Raw genomic sequence first — 17,926 nt, forward strand, 5'->3', positions numbered from 1 at the left:
CACTTGGAGGAAAATCAGGATCTTCACCTTCTGCTGTTGGTGATTGGGGCTGGATGTGGGGAGTCCTGTGCTCCTGACCCACTGGGACCTTCTGATCTCTGAACTGCCTGAAAGGAGCTTGGAGCTGGGGGGGGTCGGGCTCTGCTCCCCAGGAACAAGCGCCAGGAGCAGAGGAAACGGCCTCAAGTTGCGCCAGGGGAGGTTGAGGTTGGATTTAGGAACAATTTCTTCCCCCAAGGGCTGTGGGGCATTGGAACAGGCTGCCCAGGGCAGTGCTGGAGTCACCGTCCCTGGAGGGCTGGACAGACGGACATGAGGTTCTCAGGACAGGGGGCAGGGACAGGGGTGGGGGAACGGTTGGACTTGGTGATCCTGAGGGTCTTTTCCAAGCAAAGTGATTCGATGATCCGTGTCTGTCAGATCTGTCGGGAAACCCCTCGGAAGGTCGGTGTGGGGAGCGGCTCTTGCAGCCCCCGGAGCTCCCCGGTTCTGTCTCCCCCTCAGTCATTGCCCCTGCTCGGGGTGGGGCTGAGGACACCGAGGGGACAGCGGCGGTTGGTGTCCCGGCACACGTACAGCTCCGGTTTACCGGTTCATCCGCGGGACCGGGACGCGGGGATCCCGTCGGGCGGGGGACGGTGCCCGGCACGGCCACCAGGGGGCGCTACCGTGAGGGGCGTGGCCTACTGGGGGCGTGGCCAAGGGACCCGGAGTGTGAAGGGGGCGTGGCCGATTGGGGCGGGACCCCTGCGGGGGCGGGGCGGGCACAGGGGGCGTGCCCGATAGGGGCGGGGCGGACAGTGGGGGGCGGGGCCCGGGGCGGGGCGGGGCCGACACGTCCGCCGGGCGAGCGGCGGGGCCGGGCCGGGCGCTGCGGCGCCATGAAGGAGTGCGAGTACCGGCAGATCCCGCCCGGGGTAGCGGCACCGGGCACACCGGGCACACTCACCTCCCCGCCTCCTGCAGCCGCCGGCCCGGAGCGGCCCGGTGCGGCCCGGCGGCCCCGGCGGAAGTGGGAGGTGTTCCCGGGCCGTAACCGCTTCTACTGCGGCGGGCGGCTGATGCTGGCGCGGCACAGCGGGGTGTTCGCGCTCACCCTCGGCCTCATCCTGCTCACCAGCGGCCTCTTCTTCGCCTTCGAGTGAGTCCGCGCTGCCGGGCCGGGGGCTGCGGGGCTCTGGGGTGTCCTCTCCATCTGCTGGGGGTCCCTTTGGTGTCCCCCGCCGGGATCAGGGACTAACGGGGTCTGTCCCTCGGGTCGTTCCCCACGGGGCTCTCTGAGCAGCTCAGGTCTCCTTCTTTAAGCTCCGTCCTTTTAGGGGAGCTCCATCCCACCCACACCCTCGTGGTGGGCTGGGGGGCACCACTCTCACCCCATGGGACCCCCAATGTCCTGTCTTTCTCCCCACTGCCCCCTAAGGCATTCCAGCCCCAAACTGTGGATGGTCACTGATTCCCCTTGGCCTGTCTGGGGGGTAGGAGGGGTGGGCAGGGGCAAACCTGCACCTCGTTTGCTCAGTCTGCCCCAGGAGGGGTTTAACATCCTCCCAGGTTCTCCTCCTGGTCTCTAGATACCCCCCAGCCTCCCCTCTTGCTACCAAGAACTGGTCCAGAATTGCAGCCAGGAGCCCCCTGACACTGATGGATTTGGTCCGTACCAGCAGCAGGAGCAGCGATTCTGTTAAAGGTGCCTGATAAGTGGTGAAACCCTTTGGGGTCCCACCTTGAGGGTCTGCGCTGGAGCGAGAAGCGGGAGCTGAGTCCATCCCAGCCCCCTTTCCTTTTGGAAAGCTGGTCCTGGGAAGCTCCCGCGCCCCAAGGGAGCCCAGAGCTCCCCGTTACGTCCCGCGCTGCCCGGAGGAGCTGGGGAGGCGCTCCCTCGGTGCTGACACTGCAGAGGTTCTGCTCTCCTGCCTCCGTATTTCTCGGGAGGCACCGAGCTTGTTTTCCCCGCGACGCGGGGGGGTCACGGCTGCCTTCGCATCCCGGCGTTATCTCTGCCAGCCTCCCAGTAAAGCTGCGGGGAGATGAAGGTATTTGATGGGATTAGAGGTTCTGAGAAGGAGCTGAAAGGGGCCGGCAGCTGCGGGAGGCAGGGAGGGCATCCCGGCGCAAAAACACCGCTCTTAGTGTCATCCGTGCCTCTCTGCCAGCTTTCCTGCTGGATTGGGGCTCATGGGCAGCACCAGCACAGTAAGGGCTTTGTATGGGGCAGAGGACATCTGCTCTCCCCTCCCTCCTTGCATCGTCACCCTTTCTTCATTGAACATGCCCTGGGGCTTTCCAAGTTGTTATTTTAGCCATGTGCTTCTGTTGCATGGGTTACAGTTTGCTGGATGGACAGCAAATACATCTCACCTGCATCTTCCGCTCACAGGTTTTTAATGTGATTTCTCATTGCTTGACAGGGACAAGTGGGATCTAGAGATTCCCCCAGCAAAGGGGCAGCAATAGACTCGCGTTTTGGAGGCTTTTCTGTCCCTCTGTCAAGGAGGCGGCCGAGGGGCCGGGCAGCAGCGTGGGGCTGAAGGGGTTTTGTTGCTTTGTCCCGGGCAGCTGAGCTTGGCGGTTGAAACAAAAGTTGCTTAATCCTCTCAAACTGCGGCGCAGACATCAGGGCTCAGGCCGCTCGTCCGTCTGCGCTCGGCTCCGGGGGCTTATTGGGGCTTATGATAGCAAATCCCTCTGCGGAGCGAGGGCCGGGAGGGGGGTCCGGCAGAGTCCGTTGTCACCTGTCACGGAGCGGCCCTGGTGTGGGGTGTGATTGTGTCTGTGGAAGAACAGCCCCAGGTTGTAGTAGAGCGAGTCCGGGAGCAGCAGCGTCTGCCGAGGTGGCTGGTGACAGCGCTGGGAGGTGTCCCCAGCCGCACCGCGAAGGGCACACGGGTCACCCAGGGACAGCAGAGCTGAATCGAAGCCAAGTTCCCCCTTGGCTTCACGTGTTGGAGCGAACGCGATCGCGGTCTCGCCGGTTCGGATCCCTGCGTGTGATCCGTGTGTTCCAGCGCTGCTGTCGTACAAGGCGATGGGGCTTGGGGCGGCCCGCGGGTGTTTGAAACGCGCTTCTGGGACTCGGGAAGGGTGGATTGTGTGCAGGAGCTGGTGCTGCCGACTCTGCGCTGAACACCCTGCCCTCCCCGTGCTGCTCTGGTGTCCTTTGGGCTGGATCTTGCTGTTCCAGAGCTTCAGCCCTTCAGCCCACCCTCCCGTGATCATCCACAGCTCGTGGTGTCCCAGCTGGCGGCCAGTTCTGCAGCCATGGCTGCTAACAATGCGGATTTCTTTTCTTTTAACAGCTGCCCCTTCCTTGCCAGTCACCTCACCTTGGCCATCCCCATCATCGCCGCCGTCCTCTTCTTCTTCGTCATCAGCTGCCTGCTCCAGACCAGCTTCAGGGACCCGGGAATCCTGCCCAGGGCCACCCCCAGCGAGGCCGCAGACCTGGAAAAGCGGATCGGTGAGATTTGTGTTCCCTCTCCTGGGTTTGGCCGGGGGGTGCGTGTCTGTAACACACATTCTGGGCTCAGTCTCTGGAGAAAAGGCCGGAGTATCAGATCACGAGGGAGACCTTAGTGCGACCTTTCCAGACTTAAAAGAAAGATGGGGACAGACTTTTGAGCAGGGGCTGTTGTGACAGGACAAGGGGTCATGGTTTAAACTAAAGGAGGGAGATTTAGGCTGGATATAATGAAATTGTTGGTCCTGAGGGTGGTGAGAGCCTGGCCCAGGTTCCCAGAGAGGTGGTGGATGAACCATCCCTGCAGACATCCCAGGCCAGGCTGGACGGGGCTCTGAGCACCCTGAGCTGGTGAAGATGTCCCTGCTCATGGCAGGGGGGGCACTGCGGGACATTTGAAGGTCCCTTCAGCCCAAACCATTCCACGATTCTTTACTGCTCTGGTTTCTAACAGCACACTAATGTCTGTCCCCATCACAAAGTGCCACGTCACGCTGTTGCGGTGGTGGCCAGGACGGTGTGGCCGTGGGATGTGTGGACCTTTTAGATGTGAGCTGTAGTAACAAATGATTTGGCAGAGCTAATGTGAGACAGCTTGGATCCGTCCCATTGAAGGCAGTTGCAAGGCAGTAATTCTACATCTGACTAAAAAATGGTTTTAAAATCTCCTCAGAGCAGTTATCCGCGTTTCTATTTATAAATGCCTAGAGCAGTAATCTGGCTGCAGATGCCGCCTGATGTGCCAGCTGTTACTGTTAATATAATCCGCTTATTATCCTCTTAGCACGCTCACTGTTACATCTCTATTTCCCAAGACTTCCTCAGAGCTAGAAAGGTGCTTTTCTAAGAGCGACTAAAAGGAATAACCACCAAAGTTGCCGACGTGATGTGGAGTTTTTGCAGCTCACGCTTTTACTGAGCAGAGAAACAGCCTCCAGCTGCCGTCCCCAGTGAATAATCAAGTGCTAGAACACAGGGGTGCAGCTCCAGTGTCCCTAGAAATCCTCAATTTTGACCTTGGAGAGGGGGAATCCTCTTGTGCTGCTAACACAGACATCAAATTTCAATGAAATCTGCCCGGAGCAGTTGAGACCCGCTCGCTGTGCTCCTGGTTGATGGAAACCCACCCCTTGAACCTGGCGATGCTGGGTGTGGGTGACTGAGTCGTGTTCTGGCAGCGGTGCTTCAACCTGAGCTATTCTGTGGTGCTGTGATACGAGGGTCTGGGTCTGACGGTCCCTCCCTGCCCCTGCAGACAGCATGGGCACCTCCACCTACCGCCCGCCCGCCCGCACCATGGAGGTGGTCATCAACAAGTACGTGGTGAAGCTCAAGTACTGCTACACCTGCAAAATGTTCCGCCCGCCGCGCACCTCTCACTGCAGCGTCTGCGACAACTGCGTCGGTGAGTCCGCAAAGGGAGCGCTGCTGCTCCCCCGTGTGTGTCTGTGTGTCTGTGTGTCTGTGCGTCTGTGTGTCTGTGTATGTGTGTGTCCCATCCCACGCCAGGGTGAGCAACCTGAGCTGGTGACGATGTCCCCGCTCATGGCAGGGGTGACACTGGGGGGGCAGGGGTGACACTGGGGGAGCTGGGGAGGTCGCTCCAGCCCAAACTATGATTCTAGGCATGGGAGCTGTGCGTTTGGGGATAGCCAGGTGTTGAGGGTTTAGATTGCGGGGTGACAATAAACCCCTGGCAGATGTATTGTTAAACTCCTCTCCCCACTTCCCCCTTCATCCCCTCCCTCTCCCCCCTTCCCACTCAGCACAGGCGATTGGGAGGGAAAGAAGGACAGAGAGAAGAGAGTGGGAAAATTAAAAATGTTTTACTAATGCTACCGATAAAATAGAGAAAATAATACAAAATATACAAAACCAATCTTGAAAGTCCCAGCAACTGCAGAGCAGGCACCCGAAGTCCTGGACTGGACTCTGCAGCAACCGGAGCTGGATTCAGTCTGTCACTGGCCTCAGTTCGCAGGGATGACTCACAAGGTCCTCTCCTAATGTCGCCATAGGGAAAAGGGACGAGATCCTCGTGATCTCCCACTTTTCTATGAAGTATTCACGTGAATGGGATGTTATACTCCGTTGGTCAGTTTTTGGTCACCAGTTTCTCATTGTCCCTCTGGCGAGATGTCCATCCATGCTTATCAATAACCTCACATCCCATTGCTGTGTTCACCAAAACATGGATCTGGTTCTCCAGGAAAATGCAGCTGATATGAAGCTTTAGCTGACAGGCAAATTCACTAAAAGAGAAACTTGTTTTTTAACAAAACCAGGACACCGGGGGTGGCCGTGACTCCTCCTTACGCTGGAAGAACTCTCTGGAAGGCATTCGGGGCCGTGTTTGGATGGGAGCCGTCTGGGGTGCAGACATGTGACGGGTTTCGTTTGCTCTGGTGTCCTGCGGGACAGTCACCGCAGTCCTGTTAGTCTGAAGCGCAGCCCTTTCATTAGGAGGCGGTCGGGAGCTCTTCTGGATCTGTTGTACCTGCCCCGGGTTCCCAGGCAGTTTCTGTGGTTTTAGAGGCGTATCTGTGTAACTTTGAAAACTATTTCCTGCCCCGAAGAAGGTGGCGGGAGCCGCCGGGCGCAAAGGGAGCGGCGATGCTGCGCGCACCCAGCGCTGCTGGCTACCGGAAAAACCGCTGCACTTGCCCCTTTCTCTCTCGGTTTTAATAGTGGTCGATGTCACCAGTCACAAGGCTGGTATTTATGCCGGGTTTAGCCTTTGAGGATAAAAAAAGGGCATGTGAGCAGGCGGCAGGGCAAGTCCTTGCGGACGTGCTGCTGCAGAGAGGTTCTGGTCTGGGGGTGGTGGGTGGAAGCTCCGTTTGTAGCCCCCGGTTTTGGGAGGCTCGTTTCGCTCTGTGACGGGGCACAAGGTGCCGGGAACCCTCACCGTGTCCCTTTTGTTCCAGAGAGGTTCGATCACCACTGCCCCTGGGTGGGCAACTGCGTGGGGAAGCGCAACTATCGCTACTTCTACGCCTTCATCCTCTCCCTCTCCTTCCTCACCGCCTTCATCTTCGCCTGCGTCGTCACCCACCTCACTCTGCGTAAGTCGCGGCAGCGCTGGGTCAGAGCCTGGGGATGGTCTGGGTGGTTTACACCAGGCTTTTTGGGGCAGGTTGCCTGAAAAAAGGGAGGTTTTGGGCTGCAGGGAACCACAAATCCACCTGCACCTCACTGCAGAGACCTGGTGGCCGGGTTGTCCCCCCAGAGCGAACGAGCTGGTGGGTGCATCCGCTCTTAACCTGGCGGGGAAGGCCCATCAGCCCCAAATCTGCTGGATCTTTGTGTCTTCACGGACGTTTCTGCAAAGCTGCAGACGTTTCTCAGGCAGATCCGCACGGCCCATGGGTGGCCGGAGGTGCGCGGCTGCCTGATGGGACATCATTCCGTGTCCTGTTTCGCTTTGCAGGCTCTCAGAGAGACGGATTCCTCACCACGCTGAAGACGACGCCTGCGAGATATCCTTCTGGTGCCGGCGGCTGCTGGGAATGTCGGGCACCGAGAGGCACAATGAGCCCTTGCAGGGTCGCCCTGCGTGCTTTCTGCAGTTCAGTTTAGTCCCTGAGCTACCTGGTTGGGGTGGGCAGGTGTTTCTTGAGCTAACATGGCCAAACGGGGAGGACTTTTAGTGCAGCACCAGGGACTAAGAGTGGGTGACAAACCTGTTTCCAGTTTACAGACCGTGCCTGTGGAACAGCACAGGGAACGGGGAGTTTGCTGGGTTGGACTAGATGGGTTCTGAAGGTCCCTTCAACCCAACAGCACAGGCCTCTCAGAAGCCCTCTGCCCCTCCTTTGTGACTTCCTTGACTCTTTAGTTCACTGTGCTGGAGCTGGTGATCTGTTTTTTCTCAGTCTGGTCTATTTTGGGCCTCTCAGGTTTTCACACTTATTTAGTCGCCTCCAACCTGACAACAAATGAAGATGTAAGTACCTGGATGTTTGTCCTTCTGCAGGGCTGCTCCTGGTCCTCCTAAGGGAGAAGTGGGGGGCTCAGGGGATCCTTGGCTGTGGTATCTCAGTAGTGCTGCCTGCATTGCCTGCGATATTCCACTGCAAAGCATTTCCAAGGCTGTAGTTTTGGGTGGCTGAGGGGGGGAAGCAGCAGGACCCTGCGACACGTCCTGCTTGGCCGTGTCAGGCTGTGGGTGTCACACGCCGCGATGTTAGAAACGTCACGTGTGTGTTTTTTCCAGCGTGTATGTGGCCTTGCTTTTAAAATTAGGAGCTCCGAGATTAAAAAAAAAGAGGGTTGGCCCTAGAGATTTATTTGGGTGTTAACCTGGGACACGGGTGATCTTAATTCAGCACCCCACCTAACCACAGGTTTCCCCTGAGACCCCGGGCAAGTCCCTTTGTCTCTATCAGTTCCTCATGTCTAATAGGCAAATAATGTACAGACGTGTCCTGATGAGCTTTGCCTTAAAGTCTGGGGCGTGTGCAGACTGCGAGGGCCAAACGAGTGCCCTGAGCGGGGCAGATGTACGGAAAAGCAGGATCTGTCTGATCCTCAGAATGAACATTCGCCCTTTGGCTAGAAGTGCCTGTAATCCTGGCTGGAAGCTTCCAGCGCTGCACAAGGCAGGTTTGCATCCCTTTTTTGCCGGTTTCCCCCTCCCTTTCCCTCTCCATCTCTCTGTTACGCTCAGAGGTGTCGGCAGAGACGCGCAGCCCATGTCAGCGGAGCGAACGGAGAGCACCAAGCGTGTGGCCCGTGGCCTCTCCGGCTGCGTTGCCCACGTTGCCAACCTCGTGCCGCAACTGCGGAGGGGAAGTTAAATCAAAACAAAAGGAGGAAACGGGGCGGTGAATGGTTCGCTGCAACCAGGGGGCTGAGAGCGGTGACAGCATCTGCCCACCCGTGTGCCCGCGCTTGGTGCGAGCGGGTTTCGAATCAGAGTCCCGGGGTGGGGACGGATGAGGCCGTTTCCTCCGGTCGCAGCGCGGTTTGGGAATCCCCTCGCTGGTTGTTCAGTCCAAGGAGACCGGGAGGGACCATGGGCCAGAGCTCTGAGCTTTCAGCCTCATAGAGAATGAGAGGAGGAGGTGGTGATGAAGATGGGAACACGGACAAGCTGCCGTGCGGCATGGGGGGTGCAGCTTTGGGGCTCTGCAGCTGCAGGGTTGGACCTTGGCAGAGGCAGGAGCAGCAGGGGAATGGTTTTAAACTAAAGGAGGGAGATTCAGGCTGGACATGAGGATTAAATTGTTGGTCCTGAGGGTGGTGAGAGCCTGGCCCAGGTTGGTCAGAGAGGTGGTGGATGAACCATCCCTGGAGACATCCCAGGCCAGGCTGGACGGGGCTCTGAGCAACCTGAGCTGGTGAAGATGTCCCTGTCATGGCAGGGGGGGCACTGGGGGAGCTGGGGAGGTCCAACCCAAACCATCCTGTGATTCTGTATCGCTGTCTCCTCTGGCTGCCTTTGTGCAGTGTCCTGCTTGTCAAAGCAAAGAGAGGGAGGACGTTTGCAGTAAGACAAAACCTTCCACCTCCTGAGCAAGGGTTTGAACCGAGTGCTTTACCGTGTAATTAGCTGCTGCCACGTCTTTCCTATCTTAATCTGCGTGTATCCTTTCCCTTCCAGATCAAAGGGTCCTGGTCAAATAAGAGGGGCTCAGAGTTTGCCAATCCCTACAGCCATAAAAGCGTCCTCACAAACTGCTGCGCGGTGCTGTGCGGACCCTTCCATCCCAGGTGAGAGCCTCTGAGCCCCACGGCACTGGGAATCGTGTCCTGCTCTGCGAGAGGGGCCTTGCAAAGGGCAGATTTACCACAATTTAGGGGAGACTGTGTCAGCACAAACACATCAGCTCCCATGATGATGGGGAAACAGTTTCCCAGTCTCTGCAGAGAGCAGCTGGAGAAATGTCTTAAGAGATAGAACTGTTGCTTCTCTTGTGTTTGAGCTTGACCAGTTCGGGTCACTTTTGATTCTTTCAAGGATGTAAGATAAGACACATCCTGCGATTCAGCGAGGGGAGAGTGATGGCACCAAAGGGCTCAGCAACAGAAGAAATTGTTCCTAAATCCAACCTCAACCTCCCTGGCGCAACTTGAGGCCGTTTCCTCTGCTCCTGGCGCTTGTTCCTGGGGAGCAGAGCCCGACCCCCTCCCGGCTCCAAGCTCCTTTCAGGCAGTTCAGACATCAGAAGGTTTCCCCTCATGATTAAATGCTCAGTAACACCTCTCTCGAATGCTCCTACCTGCAGCACGGGTTTATTTCTCGCTGCTGTGTCACCAGAGGGTGCAATTGGGCAGAGTCGGGCCGGTGTCCCCCTGCCCTGTGCTGCGGGAATTAGGGACCTTCCCACCGGCTTGGAGCCCCCAGCCTGTCCTGGGGTGCGCGGGGATCCTCCAGACGAGTTTGTTCACTGGATCCTATTTGGATTTAGTGGAGCGTCAGCAGGGAGGGTGTCTGAGGCTGCACAGCTGGAGTCGGGTGTGTTGCACAGCTGGAGTCGGGTGTGTTGCACATCTGGCCCTGAAGCACCTCCAAGCTTTTTGTTGGATTCCGAGGCACTGAAATGCCAGCACCTGGTAAATTTGTCAGCTCAGGGAGCCAAACTCTATGCTGGGAGGTTGTGGCAAGGGAAGAGCGTTTTGCTCCGATTCTCTCCTCGTTCGTGTTGTTTTCCTGTTGTAAAGCCCTTTGCCAGTTCCCACTTTGGGTTTGCGGTGACCCAAAGCCTGAACTGCCCGCAGGCTCTTTGGTGGCTGGTGTGGTGGGGCTGCGGTTTGTCTGCTGGAGCTGTTGTGTCTTACCAGCACCCCTGCGATGCTTCACTCGCGGAACAACCCTCCCTATGAGCTCCCGTGGGGTCTTCATTCCCTAACCCCCCCTCCTGGTGTGCCCTTCCCTTTCTCCTTTCCAGCTTGATAGACAGGAGAGGGTTTATCCAGCCAGACGTCGGGACCCCGTCCAGTCCGAAGAGCGAAATCCCATCCTTCGGAGCCAAGCCCGACACCAGCATGGTAGGCGGCGTTCCCTAGCCCCGTGCTGCTGCGCCTCGCTCAGCGGTGCCGGTACCGTCCCCTCCGAACACCTCCCAGCCTGGGGACAGCCCTGTGGTGCAGAGCTGCCAAAGACCCGGTCGAGCTATGCGTTGCCTTTTTCTTTTTGTTCCTATTTGTTTAGAATTAATTTATTTATTACTTTTTGGTTATTTGTTCCACTGTGATGTGGCCTGTCTGGGATTTGGGCTGACAGAGCCTGACAGCGTGCAAGACCCTCACACGTGCAGAAAATGGGGGGTTCCTGCTGCACCGGGGAAGAAAATAGGTGTGGGGAGCCCCCAGAGCATCTGCTCCAGGGGTCACTGTGATTCGTGCCCAGAGTAGACTGGCAAAGGGTTCCTTCTCTGAGCTGGGCTGTCACCCCTCGTCTTCGGGGCTGGTGGAGGTGTCAGTTGTTCCCTGGTATCCCCGGTGTCTGTGACCACTTCCCACTCCTCTGAGCCAACATGGGGGCTCCCTTCTGTCTCCTCCCGGCCGGGCTCTCACCTCGGAGCAGCTTTTCTTCTCCAGAAGCTGCTGTGCCTTTGCAAGTTGGGAAGGGGGCGACTCTGGCTCCCAGCATAGATGTCCCAGCTCCTGTTTTTTTGGCTGGTCACTGAGGGGGTGCTAAAGAGCTCTTGGTGTTTTGGCCCTGCTGGTCAGCAAGAGAACATTTTGCAGCAAGAACATGAGTTCGGGTGACCCTCCTGTTAACGGGGAAGAAGAAACACACAGTGTTCTGCGGCACTCATCACAAGATGCTGCTTGGCACAGGTACAGCTGTAAGATTTGGGCAGCTCAGCTTGCCAGCAGAGCCCGGTTCTGTCCGGCTGTAGGACACCGAAGGGCACCAGAAGAGTGGGTGAAATCCTGCGGCTCGCACCCTTCCTGGGTGGAGCTTTGCGGAGGCGGCGGTGAGCGGGTGCTGGTCGCTGATAACCTCCCGTTGCGCTCCGGTTGGGGTTTTGGCCGGCAGCCGAGCGCAGGGCTGTCCCTGAGCATCGCTCGGAGCCTGCGGCGCCAGGGCCGCTCTGTGCACCGGCAGCGCAGCGCGGAGATGAGTCGCAGCCGTATCAGCAATACTTGAATCGCATTAGTAAAAGCTGCTGGATGTTTTTGCACAATTTGTAGAATTTTTTTCCCCTATGTAGAACGTTTTATACTCGGTGCAGGTAGCGTTGTGCATGTTGGCACCGGGCTTGCGGCGGTTTGTGTCGAGCTACCTGGTTAGGTTTCTGTGGGTCAGACACATATCTTAACCTCAGGCAGAGGCAGCACACGTATGGGGGGGCTGCCTGTCCCCACCAAAGTCCCCAGCGTTGTGCTTCGGTCACTGCGGGTGCCTGTACCAGCCCACACGCAGCTCCAGAGACCTCGCTGCTTGTTTGCTTGGTTTGCCCCCCCAGGAAGAGCCCAGATGAGAACACAGCAGTGGAGGCTGCTGAGTTTCCGCGGACCCTGCCAGCCCTGCAGCTTCGTGCGGTCTCATGGGCTTTAGCACTTGGAGCGGCCACCCTGCCCTTCCATCCTCCTTGTCCCGCAGGGATGTCCCCAGGGGGCTTGTCCAGCCATCCAGGAGCCCCGATGGGAGAGGATCTGGTGCTGGGAGTGAGGAGCAGCATGGGGGGTGTTATCAGGGACCAAACTCCTTCCTGTTTTTATTTAAACCAGTTTCCTTTTGTTACTCAACATAATAAAATTATATTTTTAAAGAGTTAACCGCTTGGATTATTATTTGATGCCTTTCAGACAGAAGAGGGCAGGTGTTTAATGTCTCTCAGGTGCCAGCTGGACTCTATAGGCTACAAGGGATGCTCAGTTGCTGTGACTTGCTGGAGCGAAGGGGTTTTTCTGTCCCATGTCTCCAGGCCGGGCAGGGTCTCATCCCTTTCCTCAGAACCCGTCCCCTCAGCATCCTTTCCCCAGCCACTCGGTGCGGCCACCGCGATCTGCAGTCCCATCCCTGCTCCAGCCGTCCCGGCAGATGTCGAGGTGCATAATCTCTGGTGTCTTCCCCAGGAGGACGCCTGCCAGGACTTTGCCATTTCCTGCACAGCCTGATGGGATCTGTCCCCTCTGCGGACGTTAGCCCTGCTTTCTGAGGGTTAGCTGGTAAGAAAGCACTTTCTTCTCCCCCATCATCCACTCGAGCGCCCCATCTCATCTCCACTGCATGAGCTGCCGAGCCCATCGCCCTCCAGCTGTGCGGACATCGTGTGCCACATCCATCCATCCCACCCGCGTCCCGCCGGCGCGAGGGGTTTTGGCGTCTCCATGCATGGCAGAGGGGCTGCCCACAGCCGTGGCGAGAAGAGAGGGATGGTGACCTCATCCCTTGGGGCTCAGTGCAGGACGGAGCTGCCCCGTCTGTGTGTGCGTGTGCATGGTCCTGCTTGGAAATGTTGTCACCGAGGGGTTGTGGAGCCTGTGAATGGCACAGCGTTGGTGTTTGTGCATGGTGGTGCTGCTGTGGTGGGCTCGGAGGAAGCCGCCTGTAGTGTCTGGAGCGAGCCATGGCCCGAACAGCGGGAGCCTGGAAGTGATTTCTAAACCCAGCTCTGACCCCCTCTGTGATTCAGGGTTCCCTCTGCCTGTTTTCCTCTCTCTAACACCAGCTTCCTCTGACGTACCAGTGACCACGGGAAGTTCCTTCCAAAGCACGTTGTGGCCAAGTCCTGCTTCACTTGAGGGCACAGAGCTGCCCCTTTTCCTCCCAGCATCACCCCACCAGCTCTGCTTGCTCCGGCCTCGGCGGCAGCGATGGAGGCACCAGCACCCTCCTCCATCTGCGCTGTCCCCGGGCGCTCCGTGCTGCTCCTCACTCCTACTTCTGGCACTAACCCTCCCTTTCTCTTCCTCCCCTCTCCTCTCCCTCGCCGTATCTCCCTCCCTGGCAGGATGCAGCCCTCTGCCTCTCGCGGATGCCCCGCGGGGAGCCGGGGCCACAGCCATGACCACAGCCATGACCACCATGAGTGCCTCCGCTCACCAGGGCTGCGCGGCGCCGCCTCCCTCCCTCCCTCCCTCCCGCCGCCAGAGAGGGGCCAAGGTGGCCGTGCACAAGGAAAAGCTTTTCCGACCCCGCTGTGGGAGCCGGGACGGCCGTCCCGTGGGTTCCGAGCTCCGAGCCATACCAGCCGTGCCACCCGCCTGCAATAACCGCAGCTCCTGCTGGCTCCGCCGCTGGATGGACTCCCTGTACCGCCAGCCTGACCCCAGCCAGGGTGTCCCCGCTCCCCGAGGTGCTGAGGGCAGCGGTCAGCGCTCCAGTGGGATTTCCATTGACACCCCTGATGCCAGCAGCCTCTCTCCGAGCGTGTCCGTGTGTCGGACTCCCCTCTGCGGGTGGGAGTTAGTGCATGGTCAGAGTTTACCTTGGAAACCCCCCCGGCCAGCTGCTCCTCTCCTCTTTCATCTTAGCTCTAGTTTTAGGGGAAGGGGTTTCAGCCCCATGGGACCTTGACCAGGCGGGTGCTCTGGTCCCGGTGCTCCCAGTGCCCAGGCTGGGAGCTGCGCAGCCAGACCTGCCCACTATAGAGCCCAGTAGGATTCACCATCTATTTATGCCTTTTACTTTTGTAACAGAATAAAAATTTCTCCTATTTACTGTACACCGGTGTCTGGCTGCAGCTCTGCCGGCAGAGGGGAGCGGTTCCCAAGCTAAAGGAGGGAGGTTCAGGTCGGACATGAGGAAGGAATTGTTGCCCTGAGGGTGGTGAGAGCCTGGCCCAGGTTGGGCAGAGAGGTGGTGGATGAACCATCCCTGGAGACATCCCAGGCCAGGCTGGACGGGGCTCTGAGCACCCTGAGCTGGTGAAGATGTCCCTGTCATGGCAGGGGGGGCACTGGGGGACGTTTGAAGGTCCCTCAAACCCAAACTGTTCTGAGATTCAGTGGCAGGAGATGTGTGCTCGCTGGGGCAGTGTCCCCTGGGGCTGGGGCAGTGTCCCCTGGGGCTGGGGCTTCACTGGGTATCCCTCTTTATGGGACAATTCCCCTTCTGGTTCTGCTCCTTGGGGCACCCAGGGGTGTTCCACGGGGCGATGCTGCAGCCGAGCTCCCCCCGCAGGGATCTGAGGCTCTGCCCTTCACCCACCCCGCCGATTTTTCACGAAACCGGTAGAGCAGAATGTTTTTGCAGCCGCCTCTCAGCCAGCCCAACCAACACTTGGCAGCAGCTCAGCCCCTTTGGCAGCTGAGCCGCCTGAGCCGAGGCTGAGCCATCGCACACCCCGGCCAAGCCCCCATGCTGCCGGGGGTCCCGTGGGGCTGGGGGTCTCCCCATGGGGCCATTTTGGAGCAGAGGCAACATTGAAGGGATTAAACAGCCCAAATGCAGCTGAGTGGGTGCGGGAGCAGCCCCAGGGTTTGAAGTTCTTCGCTGGGGCTGCAGACCCCAACCCCACCACATCCAGCTTTGCTGTCTCATGTTTTTGAAGAGAAGGAGGTGGTTTTTGGAGGACTGGGTACATCGGGTTGCCCGTTTATCCCCATACCCCCTATGGGGGCTTTTGTGCTTGGCTGAAGATCTTAGAGGGTCTCAGTGGGTCTGGCTCCCCCAGCGCCTCACCTGCGGGGCAGAGGGTGGGAGATGGGCAGTGGTTTGTGTGGAAAACGCCTTTTCCCGGCTCCGTAGGGTGAAATTTGCTTCCACGGCAAATCCCGTTCACTTGGGGACAGAGCTCGAGTCACCAGCACGTGGGGTGGCCCCGGGGGGACACATGGGAGGGCTGGATGTCCCTGTGCTGCTGCTGCATGTGAACCCCTCCATGGGCAGGGGGACCCCAGAGCCACCACGGGCATGGGGGCTTGGCCAGGAGGGGGTGAGCAGCCCCTAATGCCCCTGGCCAAGCTGGGGATGGAGTGGCATGGAGGCTGGGGGGGGGGGTGTTTTCCCGAGCCACACGTGGTTGGGAAAACCATCCACGGGTCTTTCTGACCTCCTCTGTCCCCAGCATCCTCCACCATCCCACCCCCGGGGACCCAGGCGAGGCGGGGGATGGCAGGGATGGGGCGGCACCCGGCGCTGCTCGCAGGGGTGAGTAAAGCAGCGAGTCACAATGATTAAAAATAAACGAAAAGCACCTTTTTGCCGTGGCTGGGCGCCCACCCACCCTGCCCGCCCCGCACGGCTCCCGACCGGCCGGGGTTTGGCGCGGGCGGCCGCGGCTTCACCAGCGCAACCGGGAGCCGCCAGCGCCCGGCGTGTGGCAACAAGCCGGAGCAGGTTGGGAGTGAAACTGCAGCGCAAGGCGAAGCCCAGATCCTAATCGGGAAGACGCGTTTCCACCTACAGAGAGCTCACATCAAAAAATTGTAATTTTAGTTTTTAAATCCCAAATAACCCCAAACTCTTCAATTCCAGCTGAAGAGCTGAGCCCAGGTGGGACGCTGGGATGGGGACAGCCCTGGGCTGTGGGGAGCCCCGAGCTCAGCGCGGTTGGGGTTCCCGGCCGCCGGCCGGATCCCCGCTCACCCCCACGGCGGGTTCCCCACCACGGGAGGTTTTGGGGGGGTCAGACCGGTCCCGCCACACGGTGACCCAGGGGCAATGGGACCCGCTGCGGGCGGCCCCTTCTGCCTCAGTTTCCCCAGCTGTGGGAATAAATACCTGCCCGTCAAGCCCTTGCAATTACCAGCGAGTTCATCACCATATAGAAAACGACAGTGATATGTTATTTCTTTTTGAGAGGGGGAGGAAACCGCCTTTACGAGCAGACACACCCCACGGCCCGTTTCTCCGGGGAAGGGGAGTGGGAAGAGCTGAACGTTGCTGCATCTCTGCGGACCCCCCCGAAAAGATAACCCGCACACTGCCCCCCCATCCGAGCACTTTTAGTAGGAGAATGGGCGTCTCCTCAGCCCTGGGGTGGGTGTTGGCTGTGAGGGCACCCATGGGTGCTGCACCCACCACCGAACCCTCCCCAGGGACACGTGGGGGGGGTAGGGCGTTGCCCACCCCCCTCACCCCTTCCCCATCACCCACCGCCCGCGGCGATCGGTGATTCACGGCAATTTTCCTTTTAAGGCTGGGGCTCGCTGGGGAGGAAGCCAAGGAGGAGGAGGAGGAGGAAGAGGAGGACACTCCTTCGGCCTCGCTGGCTCCTCCCGCTCTCGCTCGAGGCTCCCGACGCTCAGCCAAAAACCCAAACCCAGCGCTGGGGCTCGGCAGAGGCTCCGACGGCTCCCGGCCCCACTCCTCGCCCAAAAGCGTCTTGGCCCTCGCGCCCCGGCGTCCCAACCATGGCAAGAAACCACCAAGTGCAGAAGGCCAAGCTGGCCGAGCAGGCTGAGCGCTACGAGGACATGGCGGACTTCATGAAGGCGGTGGTGGAGCACGGGGACGAGCTGTCCAACGAGGAGCGGAACCTCCTCTCCGTCGCCTACAAGAACGTGGTGGGGTGCCAGCGCTCGGCCTGGAGGGTCATCTCCAGCATCGAGCACAAAACCGAAGAAGGGGACGACAAAGCGCAGCTGGTGAATGAGTATCGGGAGAAGGTGGAACAGGAGCTGAACTCGGTCTGCAACAACGTCCTGGACTTGTTGGACAAGTATCTCATCAAGAAGGCGAGCGACGCCGAGAGCAAAGTCTTCTACTTGAAGATGAAGGGCGATTACTTCCGATACCTGGCCGAGGTGGCCAGCGGAGACAACCGCCAGAAGACGATAGACAATGCCCAGAAGGCCTACCAAGAGGCCATGGACATCAGCAAAAAGGAGATGCAGCCCACGAACCCCATCCGCCTGGGGCTGGCCCTCAACTTCTCCGTCTTCCACTACGAGATCGCCAACGCCCCCGAGCAGGCCATCTCCTTGGCCAAGACCACCTTCGACGAGGCCATGGGCGACCTGCACACGCTCAGCGAAGACTCCTACAAGGACAGCACCCTCATCATGCAGCTGCTCAGGGACAACCTCACGCTATGGACAGCCGAGTGCGCCGGGGAAGACGGCGGCGAAGCTGGCGAAGAGCCCAAGAACTGAACCGCCACCCTGCAGCGTGGAGCCGGGGGACCGGCCCCCACCTGTCCCCGGCCCCCAGCCCTTTGGTTTAATTTTTGGGGTTTGTTTTCTTTTTTTGGGTTATTTTTTGGGGGGAAGGTGTGTTGGCTCCCACACAGCCCCCCCGGTCTGGATGCCAGGAGCGGGGGGACCGTGCGTGGTGGTTGCTGGGTGGCTTTGGCATGGACCCCCCCCCACGCTTTCCCTCATCCTCTGGGGAGGGGGAAAGGAGGGAGAGGAGGTGCCACCCCCCCACTATTTAACATTTTTGGGGGGGCAGCCCAGCCCAGCATGTGCCAACCCCAAACCCCCCGTCCCGGAGGGCTGGAGCCGCGCCGAGAGGAGGTGAGGGGCCGAGCCGGGGCGATGGGGGGTCCGGGCATCCCCCCCATCCCGAGGAGGGGGTTGATGTTGCCAAAGCCTCTGTGCGTCTCCAATAAACCGTCTCCTGCA

At 59.2% G+C, this 17,926-nt stretch overlaps 2 protein-coding genes across 3 annotated transcripts; both read left to right on the forward strand.

The window, feature by feature from the left end:
- Positions 1 to 834: 834 nt before the first annotated feature.
- On the forward strand, positions 835 to 14,082 carry ZDHHC18 (zinc finger DHHC-type palmitoyltransferase 18). 2 transcript variants are annotated; one of them, XM_065857160.2, is made up of 10 exons: positions 835 to 1,141; positions 3,297 to 3,457; positions 4,713 to 4,862; positions 6,385 to 6,522; positions 6,888 to 6,936; positions 7,301 to 7,403; positions 9,063 to 9,172; positions 10,351 to 10,450; positions 12,491 to 12,583; positions 13,369 to 14,082. In XM_065857160.2, the coding sequence occupies exons 1-9, from the start codon at positions 882 to 884 to the stop codon at positions 12,530 to 12,532; spliced, it is 1,113 nt and encodes a 370-aa protein (XP_065713232.1). In that variant the 5' UTR covers positions 835 to 881; the 3' UTR covers positions 12,533 to 12,583; positions 13,369 to 14,082. The 2 variants fall into 2 exon arrangements, with proteins under 2 accessions (XP_065713232.1, XP_065713233.1); XM_065857161.2 differs by lacking the exons at positions 12,491 to 12,583; positions 13,369 to 14,082 and having other exon boundaries at positions 10,351 to 12,190.
- A 2,437-nt stretch (positions 14,083 to 16,519) lies between these two features.
- On the forward strand, positions 16,520 to 17,926 carry SFN (stratifin). Its single transcript, XM_065857302.2, has one exon. The coding sequence runs from the start codon at positions 16,715 to 16,717 to the stop codon at positions 17,453 to 17,455; it is 741 nt and encodes a 246-aa protein (XP_065713374.1). The 5' UTR covers positions 16,520 to 16,714; the 3' UTR covers positions 17,456 to 17,926.

This window comes from Patagioenas fasciata, chromosome 25 (genome assembly GCF_037038585.1).
Source record: "Patagioenas fasciata isolate bPatFas1 chromosome 25, bPatFas1.hap1, whole genome shotgun sequence".
In the NCBI taxonomy this organism is placed as follows: domain Eukaryota; kingdom Metazoa; phylum Chordata; class Aves; order Columbiformes; family Columbidae; genus Patagioenas; species Patagioenas fasciata.

What these genes read in the sequence shown, in the direction of transcription:
- ZDHHC18 (XM_065857160.2), top strand. Translation starts at nt 882, where the DNA reads ATGAAGGAGTGCGAGTACCGGCAGATCCCGCCCGGGGTAGCGGCACCG. An exon ending in AGACCTGGAAAAGCGGATCG is followed by an intron (nt 3,458 to 4,712) that starts GTGAGATTTGTG and finishes CTGCCCCTGCAG; the next exon opens with ACAGCATGGGCACCTCCACC. An exon ending in ACCTGACAACAAATGAAGAT is followed by an intron (nt 7,404 to 9,062) that starts GTAAGTACCTGG and finishes TTTCCCTTCCAG; the next exon opens with ATCAAAGGGTCCTGGTCAAA.
- SFN (XM_065857302.2), top strand. Translation starts at nt 16,715, where the DNA reads ATGGCAAGAAACCACCAAGTGCAGAAGGCCAAGCTGGCCGAGCAGGCT.